Consider the following 11,096-nt stretch of genomic DNA (forward strand, 5'->3'; position numbering starts at 1 on the left):
AGTAGTACCAGTCCAGCAGTGGATAAACCAGTCCAAGTTGGGGTTTTAAAAAATGTATTTGATTTAGTGAAGTACAGAGAACTGGTGACAATAGATTATTAGGGCAGCTGGACTTTGCTTTCTCAGTGTTGAGTGAGGATATTAATGCTTGAGTTGCCAAGACATAAACATTTTACAAGATCACTTAAAAGAACACGCACTGAAAAGCAGATCAATGTCTGATGAGTGTTGTATATTTCAACCAGGAGAGACATGTTTTCAGATACGCAAAAAAAGGTTTATTGTACAGCGCAATAAAAAGTACAAAGTCTTTGGCGATTAGACTCCATAGCTATACAAATAGTTCTTTTATAGGGGTAGAGAACCATCAGACCCCCCAATGGAATCTAGACACCGGTGTGGGGATGAAGGAGCTCGAAGACCAGACCGAAGGAGGCTCCAGATCGGTCAGCTGGAGTAGATGACTGGAGGTGGAAGGGGGGGGGGGGGAGGATTGCACTCTTTGCCTGAAACGACAGCTGAAAGAAAAGGGAGAAACAGAGTTTAAAGCAGGGGTGTGACTCTGTGATTGGCCCTTGCAATTTGTGTATGACTCTGATTGGTTTAGCAGGAAGGTGAACACCTCCAACAGCTGATTGGATTTGGGTGGACAGCATTGATTACCTGAAAGAATTTACGGTGAGCTACATTTCAATCAGGAGAGACTAATTTGCAGATATGTGACAGTTATACACAGTATGATAAAATCTACATTTATTTGGAAAAAAGCTGATTTGATTTAGGAGAACATCGATTAACAGTTAGGTCTTCCTTAAAGAATTTACGCTGAGCTACATTTCACAAAGTTGTGGATCTTATGTTGTTGCACTGATTATTATGATTCAGATCTATTTATGTAACAGCAAAGTATAGGCCTGCCTGTTGCTTTTCTTTTCTTCTGGTATAGTCTAGATTGTATATTAGATTAGATTCAACTTTACTGTCATTACACAGGTACAGGTACAAGGCAACGAAATGCAGTTTGGGTCTAACCAGAAGTGCAGGATATACAATGGTTTCATAAGTGCAGGACATGGATATGTACTGAATAAATATAGAAATTAATACTATTATAAACAGAATTTTACAGATAGATTTGTCCTATGAACATAATATATAGATAACAAGTATTGTGAGCCAGATTTACAGATGGATTACAGTTTATGTAACTCTGAGATCAGATGTGAGGCCTGTTTGAAAAACACACTAGAATACAAACACATGGTTGTTTCCCTCTAATGCGACCAATCTGAGCATTTCATAAATTATCGCCCCTAGCAATGGCAGGAGAAGATGCGACCCACAGAAGTGTTTTCCATCCTCATACCTGCATGTAACAGTCACAATTTAGTTGGGTTTTGGTAACAAAACTACTCAGATAACTTACGTGCATACCTGGTGAGTTAAAATAACTCACTGATAGCTACCCCATTTTAACACACTTATTTATGCTCAATCAATGCAATCCCTTCATTTAAGGAAAACACCATTGTTTGTTGAAATAGGGCTTATCACGGTCTCCCCTAGTTGTAGATAGGTGGGCCAATGCATTTTTTGTTTCAGTGCATGCATTGTTTTAGTCCAGTTCAACACCAGCAGCGCCACCGCTAGTTAGCTTAGCGTAGTGAATGGAATCCTATGTTGCCGGTTAGCATGTTGGGCGAAAAGTGAGCCAACAAAAAACAACAACAAGCAAATTACTTCTTGTGGCCTGCGTATTCACAACGAGTACAATGAGCAATGCAGATTAAGATTAGACGATTTCCTAGGCAGATATTAGTAATCTCTGCGCCCATGTAGCAGTGCTCTGGCTGTGTTTCCACCCAATATAGTCCCAAATCAATATCTGCCTAGGAAATTGTCTAGTCTTAATCTGCATTGCAATGTGTACTTGTTGAGAGTACACAGGCCACAACAAGTAATTAGGTTGTTGTTGTTTTTTTGTTGTATGTGTTGTTGTTTGTTGATCGTGACAAGCCCAATTTCAACAAATGGCGATATGTTCCTTTACCAATTCCATTTTCTTCATTGCAAGATGTCTAAAACACTGCGATACTTTGTAAAACAAGTATAAGGTAAATCCTTTTTGAGTGAATAGGCAACTATTTACTCAACTAACTCCAGTCACTAAGTTGTGTAAAACAACTTCAACATTTCTTCTTGAAAGTAATGTTTCTTAAATCCAAGTTAAAATTCAGTGTTTGTAGACCTCATGTCAGATTCTAAGAGGCTACATGTCCTGACCTTTGGTTACACCTCACAGAGCTTCTCTCCTATCGCTTGGTTATCTTTCTTCTCATCTGTCGGTCCCTCCACCTCTCTCTACTTTTACTATTATCTTCCTATTTCCCAATAGCTTCATCTGTCTCTGCCAATGATTGAGGTGTCACTGGTGTTGAGTTAATGTTTGATATGCCGCTAGAGATAAAGAGTGTTTTTTAATCTTATTACCTCAGTGGGTCTACTTTATGTGAGGTACATCTGCATTTCCTCAGCTGCACTCATGCTTTGCTGTTAGACCACCTGGACTTAGTGTGTAGGTTTATTCAGTCTTTGTTATTCTGAGCTGTCTGCTCTGAGTTTCCTTCTGGATAGTTGTTCCCCTTTGGGTTGCTTTTTTGTCAGTTTTGTCATGCAAATCGTAGGTAGGCTGTTGAAGTGGCTTTGGTACCACAGAAACTACTTCATCATCGTCATCACTCCGCTTGCACTTCTTCCCCTGCCACTCATCATCCCTACAGCGGTGAGTGTGCGGAGGTACATTTTAAATTGAGTGGATGGTTTAAATATGTGTTTCTCTTGACTGAAAGAAAATCACAAGTGTGTAAAACAAGATTGTGGAAGACATTTGTTCCTTTCCTGTGCCCCTTTTCTTTACTTCTGTGTAATAATCCACTGTACTCATCAAAGAGGTACATTGTGGGAACAGATTTTCTTGCATTATGCTTGGCTAGTACTGTTCTGTTTATCAACAGTGAGGATGTGGTTTCAAATGCACATCTAACATTTGTCCTGAGGATTTAATATTGTTTGAGTTCTTGCCTTCTAAAGAGTTTTTTTTATGACAGTGCAAATGTTTTTGTTGACTTTTTAGTTGCAACTAGTAATCTGTGTCTAAAATTTCAATTTTCTGTGCATGTGTCAGTAGCTCAGTTGGAAAAACCAATCTGTCAATCTAATCATTTCCTGGCCCCATCTATATGGTTATCAAACAGACATGAGAATAGCATCTTACTCTCAGCAAGAACGGGAATAAACTTATTTCTCAAACTGTTCCTTTCAGATAAGATAAATGCCTTTGTGAAAGTAATCAACCATTAATACAAAAAAGAAGACCCATTTGATGTTAAAACTCTACGGAATAGTTGGCCTAGTGTAGTCATAATATCCTACAACAGTAGTAAAGTAAGTAAATGGCAGTAAGAGCAAATATGAAATATAATACTGTTGCAATGTGCTGTAATTTCATACAGTGCTTATGAATGTTGCAATAATTAACACATCTTACACAATTTGTAATTCTTTCATCTTACTTTATCTTATCCGAAAAGTGCAAAATCAGACACTTTTACCTAAGTGCAGAGCTGAGCGTGAGAGTGGAAAGTTTTGTGTCGGTAGTTTAAACAGTCTTTGTAATTTTATTGAGGACCCATAAAGAATAATCTTGTGAGACAAGAGCACGCTTTCATCTGCATGTGTAAATTCTTATTGGCTTTTAAAGACAGGAAGCCAGAGAAACGACAAAGGACAATAAACATTGTAAAGTGTGTGTCTCTCTCGGTTTGTGTTAATCCTTGTTTGTGCCAAACATCTGTATCTGAGCTTATTTCAAATGTAAAATGCCAAAATGCTGCTATAATTTTGGAGTGTTTGTCACTTCTCATTTAGAGAAGTTGGCCTAAACACTTCTACTTCACTGCCAATTTCTTCTGACCACAGTGTGTGTGAATGTGTGTGTATTTGTAGGAAGCCAGATGTGGTTATACTATCATCCTCATGGCTCTGTACTGGTGTACAGAGTGTATACCTCTGGCTGTGACTGCCCTACTGCCAGTCGTCCTCTTCCCTATGATGGGCATCATGAAGGCTGGAGAGGTAAAATCCTTATTTAGATAAAATGTTTTGCTTTGTTATATGTCAGCTAATGTACCTGTACGTTAGTGACACTCGTAGGAAAATACTCATGTGTGTGACTAAGGATATTTTGGTAGAAAGGTATTTAGTATTTGTTTTAAGGTTTTGTTCTTACGTTTTTTAAAGTGTTATGATGCTTACTTTCCAGTACAGTACATGGAGCATGTGAAGAAGCAATCAGAAAGGGGAAGAGAAAACATTGAACCAACTCAAGCTAATTGCAGCTACACTTGCTCAGTTTTGTCTTTGTTTGGCTCCCAAGAGGTCTCTATGTGTTGACAATATGCTATTCATGCATTGCTATCAACATCCTTGTGAGTCATGCGTGAAAGTAGGCTATTATTGATGTACAATTCTTTAAATTGCGGCGAGTCGTCGCTAAATCACTTTATTAAATATACCACCATTGCGTGGCAAATATCCCAAACCACTCATTTTACCTCAAAGATCAGAATAAAACCTTTCTGAGGTTGTGTGAAGGTTTGGATGTGATCAAAGATGAGTGCTGCTGGAGAATTGAGATATGTACATTCTGCCATGTGTCTGTTGTAGAAGATATCAACAGCACATTCATTTTTTCCTACATATAACATACATCACATACTCTGTTGCTGAGTGCAGAGCCATTTTCTTTCCTGTTTTGGTTGAAACATGCCCCATAATCAGAGCCCAAGGGAGCAGTATCAGACTCATATTCTGACTACAATCTGAGTATGACAAAGGCTAGTAGACACCAGGAAAAGGGAACCGAATAAAGTTTACAATAAAACAGCAAATTTGCCTTGTCTTGATTGTGGTGCTGATCTGTTCTTTTTGAGACATATTGTACAGACACCATCAAGTGTTTTACTTTTATTGCTCATAAAACAAATTGCATGATACATTATGAATAGGACATGTTCACAGGTTATTACATCTGTTCAAACACTTTTTAATTTTTAGTTTTGCCCGTGTTTGGATTTTTGATTTTTCTGCTAAAGTAAGTGTCCGTGTGATTTGTTTCAGGTCAGTATTGAGTATCTGAAAGACTCTAACATGCTGTTCATTGGAGGGCTGTTGGTGGCCATCGCAGTGGAGAGGTGGAACCTTCATAAACGCATCGCTCTTCGAGTTCTCCTGCTGGTTGGTGTTCGTCCTGCCCTGTAAGAAAGCCTTGTGATGCAGCTTGTCTGTGTATACTACAGCAAACAGAAAGATGTGGCCATTGGGTCTACAGTGCCTCCAATGATCTCTATATATGACTTGATAAAATTCCACATCATTTTATTTACAGTAACAGTACAATCCAGAAATGTCCTCCACTTGGCACTCCTCATCATACAATGCGTCTCTTAAGAAACTTAAGGAAACACGTGAATATAGACCAAACAAAACCAAACAAAGGCAACAGCCTTATCAATTTAACGTGCTAATTTAGAAAAGAACGCGGCAAAGCGAGAAAATGCAATCAATTTAAAGAAACACTGCAAAAACAGATTACACAACATACTTGAGCATCACTATAATGTTGATCACTTTCCTCATATTCACTCCCTGTCACTACGCTTTCACACAGGTTAATGATGGGCTTCATGTCTGTCACGGCCTTCCTGTCCATGTGGATCAGCAACACGGCCACCACAGCCATGATGCTGCCCATCTCCCAGGCTGTGCTGGAGCAGCTGAAGGCCACAGAGGCTCAGGCAGACGAACGTGATTTCCAGGCTGCGGCCGAGGACAACCAGGCATTTGAGCTTGAGATCAGTCAAACTAAACTGGAAAATAAGGCAGAGAAACAGACGGACACCAAGGCTCAGCTGGAGAACACAGTGTGTAAGTAAAAGTGTCTGCTACATAGACAACACTTACCTTTCAAATAACTCAACTAACTGAATGTCCCCTGCACCAGATGAAAACGAGTGTCCAGAGTCACTGCAGGACTCCAAGAGAAAAGCAATAGATGAGAAGTATGAGCTCTTGATCAAAGGGATGAGTCTAAGTGTGTGTTACTCTGCCAGCATCGGAGGCACGGCCACGCTCACCGGCACAACCCCGAACATCATCCTTAAGGGTCAGATGGACGAGTAAGGCATTAAAAAACACAGGTGATATTTTATTCCACATATCTACTGTAACTGTTGATTGTCCTAATATCTCCATCTTTCTTATCTCTTGTGAAGTCTCTTCCCTGGGAATGGTGATGTGATCAACTTTGCCAGCTGGTTTGGCTTTGCTTTCCCCAACATGGTGGTCATGCTGGTGTTGACCTTCCTCTTTCTTCAGTTTATGTTCCTGGGCTTCAAGTAAGACAACTTCAACCTGGTGCAGTCAGTATGATTAAATGTTCATTTAACCTATATTTGTTATTCTTAAGACAGAAAAGTAAAAAGTAGTGAGGTCTGCGGAGTATCCTGAGTAATCAACACATTATTTATGGAGCTACACACATTGCACACATTAAATTAACCCCCATTGTATTGAATTGAAAGCCTTTATTGTCATTGTACCAGTACAACGAGATTTGGAGAGCAACTCTCTAAAAGTGCACACATTGAGGGTGGACGGTCCTTTAAAACCTCTCCTATTGCAAATATAGCCTATCTGAAACTATTTGCGGGCCTCAAAATCATTAGGGACAATTTTCATGTTTTGGCTAAAATGACCCTTTAGAGAGAAAACTGCATTCATACTAGAAAACATAAAAACACACCTTACAAAATTCTACAACATTTTGAGAAATGCTCATTTGCTTTCTGGCAGAGCAGTAGATGAGAGGATCCATCCAAAGGGGATGGTGCTTTTCAGTACTTGTACATACAGTACATTTGGGTATCTGGAGGGCCTTCAAACCGACAACCTGTTACATAAGCGAGAACCCAGTGAGTTTTATTTGGGCTGCTTCAGAAAACATTTTCAAAAAGGCATTCAGATGTGTCTCCACTTCCTATGTCACATGCATGCTCATTAGAATATAACTCCCCCCCCACCATTTGAGTATCTCCACCCACAACTTTGGAACTATCTTTGCAAAGGTGCCCCATATTTTTCTTGCAAGCCAATTAGAGCAGACCGGGCTTTTTGGGTGGGGGAATTAAAAAGACAAGAAATCAGATAGACAGTATGAGATGTGTTTGAAATATTAAAGTATGTAAACATCTTCTAATAGAAACCGAACATAAAACTATAAACCTGAAAACGAGCATGATATGAATTACTGTAAATATGAAGCTACAGGCAGCAGCCAGTTAGCCTAACTTGGCACACAGTCTGGAATTAAAGGAAAACAGCTAGCCTGGCTGTCAGATAACAAAATAATAAAATCCACTGACCTAGCAGCTGGTCCCAGCTAAGAAATAGTCTGACACATGTAACATGTTATATTTGGAAAGAGGCAGGCTAGCTATTTCCTGGTTTCCCGTTTTTGATGAGCTTATTTTCAAATGTCAAACTATTCCTAAGGAGTAAGGAAAGTTGAATAATGTACACTTTCTTCATTTCCTGTTTATTATAAAGAACAACTAAATATTGAATGTCATTTAGCTGCTTTGGTTTCAGGGTCCTGGTATTGTGCATGCTGGCTCACTGTTATGACTTACTAATATACTTGAATGAAACAGAGCCATCATTAATGTTATAATTAGCACTTGTACATGTGCTAAAATCAAACATCTGTGGAGAAAAATGTTTTAATATGTTACTAACTACAGTTACACAGGCAGTCAGTATTGGTTTCAGTATGAAGTTAAGTTGTTAACTTAATAGCTTTATTCATTTTGCACGTTATGATGGTGCTGACATTACAGCTGCTGGATAAGGTTTATCGTAAAAGGTGCAGTAAATGAACACAAGCCAATTATTAGGGACAAATGCAAGCTACCATTTTATTTTTGCTGCTGCTGTCGAGTAAGCAATGTCACAGTGTCAAGACAAACGCTACAGCTATTATCCTCAAGCAGTAAGACTGTGACTTAAGACTTTTGTATTCTTCAACGTGACTCAGATTTCTCTAGTATCTGAGTGAACAGTAAAGAAAGCCAATTTTCAACAAGGTAACTGTCCAAACTTGGCATTCCAGACAATGACCTTGACTATGACAAAATGCTGTAACTGTATTGTTCGCTCAACCTTAAAGTTTAACCAATTCACTGAACTTAGTCCATGCTTATAAATCGTCAAACATTTCTTCCAATTGTCGACCAACACGCGGCATCTTTGCACTTTGTACTTTTCTCCTCAGCCTGAAGCAGTCATTTGGCTGCAGCAGGAGAAGTACCAGAGATGAGGAGGCGTACATGGTGATGAGGCAGGAGTACAACAAGCTGGGACGCATGAAGTTTGCTGAGTGGGCAGTGCTCACCATCTTTGTCTTGCTGGTAGTCCTGTGGTTCACCAGGGAGCCGGGCTTCATAGATGGTTGGGCAACAGTGCTGTTCAATAAGGAGGGAGAGTAAGTTTTTCCCTTTCTTTTTGGCGTGTCTTTAAACATTTAATATTCTGTATTTTCTTGTTGTCAACAAATCGCTAGTACTTGTGTATATTCATATCAGGATACTTGTGTGTCCTGAAATGAAGTATTCCTTCATGCCATACACCTCCATTATTGTCCAAAAACTATTCATGCACTGGGTTCTTTAATTATAATACACATGGGCACTGTTATTTTTGGTCAATCCTACATACACTTTACTGCTGCTGGAAATACTCACGAGCACACCAAATCTGTTGCTGAAAATAGTCCAAAACAAATACCCTATTCATTTAGAGTAAATAGAGTGAATAAAGTTGACTAAAAACTACAGTGCCCAGCTGTTTCATGAAGTCAATAACCATTTTTTAGAGATGAAACTAAGTGTTTATGACCCTGTACTAGCAACAAATGGGTTTCGGGCTGAGTGCCAATGACAGGCTGGGAATGTCAGAAGTGTTGAAAGATGGACTGACACATTGTTGGTTTTGGTCTTTTCATAGGGGTCGTTGACAATATGAAAATATTAGAATATTGTCAGCTTTATCCTTTCACCCTCTGAGGGTCTAAGGGCATTTGCTCGATTTTTGCACATGTTCTTAAATTTACCTATTTTAAAGGTATTTGCATATAACTTATCCTCACGGGGTTCACATCAAAATGCTCAGAACAAACTCAGCTTTCTGTATAGTGACATCACTTTATTTCAAGAGCAACATTTAAAGAGATAATTTGGCGCTAAAGCTGAAACGTTGTTGGCTTTTTGAAAGTCCTCAAATCTCTTTTGAAAACAAACCTTGACTTATGATGTGTCGTAGTAATTGTTTTGCTTGAAGTGAGTTTGCCAAAGTCTTGTCCTCTCCTGTTCTCTTAATGTATGCGGAAACTCTTAAACCCTGGAACTCCTGTTAAATATTTGGATCTCTTTGCTCGTTTCACACACGTTTGCACTGTGAAACAGAGCAGGAAACATGGCTGCAACACATTCAAACAACAACATGTGGAATAATGTTGTTTTGTGTCCCTCAGTTTTGTGTCGGATGGAACCGTTGCTATCTTAATATCAATGCTCTTCTTCGTCGTCCCCTCTCGGATGCCCACATGTAGAGGATATGGTGACGATGATGCAGGTGATATGTTAAATCCACTAATCACATTTATGGAAAAAAACATCCCTACTAGTACAATGCCTAATGATGTTCTGTGATCTAAATTTCAGCACATCAAAGTGTGATGACTACCCAGCAGTTATGTCACTGCTCTTTAAAACTAATTATCGTTTCATGTTCACACTTCATCTGGGTCTTGCAGGTAAGAGGGTGAACACTCTCCCCACTCTGCTGAGCTGGGACGTGGTCCACGAGCGGATGCCCTGGAACATCATCCTGCTGCTGGGAGGAGGCTTCGCGCTGGCTGCTGGCAGTGAGGTAAACTGTAATTTTACACTGTGTTTTCCTTTTATATTGTGCTGAAAGGATTTGTTGACTTTTACGAGAGTGAAGGCTAACTTTGGTAACAAATCACTTGCTTATTTATGTAGTAAAATGGTTCTGGTTTTCATTTGTGAGGAGTTTCTGCACTTCTGTGTTTCACGTCATTGTACATTGAATGCTGCTAACATGGCTCCGAGACTCCTTTCACTGGCATGACCACGCCACAACAATATGTTAGTTAAAGATTTAATGAACATTATGAATGTGTAGATAGATAAATTGATGTGGATGTCGTCTGATGGCTGATCTGGGAGGATGAATGTTGACCGGGTGGAAGAGAGTCAGAGTGGGGGTTCTGTCATTTTTTGCCTGAACAGTTTGCAGGCCCCCAGACGGTACATAGATTAGACATGAGAGAGGTGTGCACCGGATTGAACAGGAAGGGATGAGGGGGGAGATGGATGGATGAAGCTGGCTGCGCAGCACGCTATGTATAGGTTTGTCTGGTGATTAGAGGTGTGGTTTAGGCATGGCCTTGCTCCCAAACCTAAGTTAACAAATTAACTTAATTTCCCAAAAGATCAAAATTTCTGCTTGAAACATTTCTTTATAGGAGTCAGGCTTGTCCAAGTGGCTTGGAGAGAGCTTGGCACCTCTGGAGAAAATCCCCCCTTTCGCCATCTCCATACTGCTCAGCTTGCTGGTGGCGACGTTCACCGAGTGCTCCAGCAACACAGCCACCACCACCCTGTTCCTGCCAATCCTGGCCTCAATGGTACACTAATGTCCACCTGCATGCATGCACACGCACACGTGGTACTATCTTTGTGGGGACCTATCATTGACATAATGCATTCCATAGCCCCTTACCCTAACCTTAACCATCCCAACTAAATGCCTGAGCTTAACTCTTACCATCAACCTAACCATAACATAATTCTAACCCTAATCCTAAAACCAAGTCCTAACCAAGTCTTAAACCCTGGACCCCGCGGATATAGGTAAACAAGACCACAAACACACACACACACACACACACACACACA

General features: G+C 39.9%; 1 protein-coding gene across 1 annotated transcript in view; it reads left to right on the forward strand.

Annotated features, from left to right (window-relative positions):
- The first annotated feature begins 2,456 nt into the window (after window positions 1–2,456).
- Window positions 2,457–11,096, forward strand: part of slc13a2 (solute carrier family 13 member 2) — a 9,434-nt gene continuing 794 nt past the window's right edge. Inside the window, exons 1-10 of the mRNA XM_032533132.1 lie at window positions 2,457–2,782; window positions 4,006–4,134; window positions 5,179–5,315; window positions 5,729–5,985; window positions 6,062–6,236; window positions 6,333–6,455; window positions 8,390–8,599; window positions 9,647–9,747; window positions 9,929–10,044; window positions 10,664–10,825. Of these exons, the coding sequence (XP_032389023.1) occupies window positions 2,672–2,782; window positions 4,006–4,134; window positions 5,179–5,315; window positions 5,729–5,985; window positions 6,062–6,236; window positions 6,333–6,455; window positions 8,390–8,599; window positions 9,647–9,747; window positions 9,929–10,044; window positions 10,664–10,825 (1,521 nt within the window). The 5' untranslated portion in view covers window positions 2,457–2,671. The remainder of the gene's footprint in view (window positions 2,783–4,005; window positions 4,135–5,178; window positions 5,316–5,728; window positions 5,986–6,061; window positions 6,237–6,332; window positions 6,456–8,389; window positions 8,600–9,646; window positions 9,748–9,928; window positions 10,045–10,663; window positions 10,826–11,096) is intronic.

Source organism: Etheostoma spectabile, chromosome 13 (genome assembly GCF_008692095.1).
Source record: "Etheostoma spectabile isolate EspeVRDwgs_2016 chromosome 13, UIUC_Espe_1.0, whole genome shotgun sequence".
NCBI classification, from domain to species: Eukaryota; Metazoa; Chordata; class Actinopteri; order Perciformes; family Percidae; genus Etheostoma; species Etheostoma spectabile.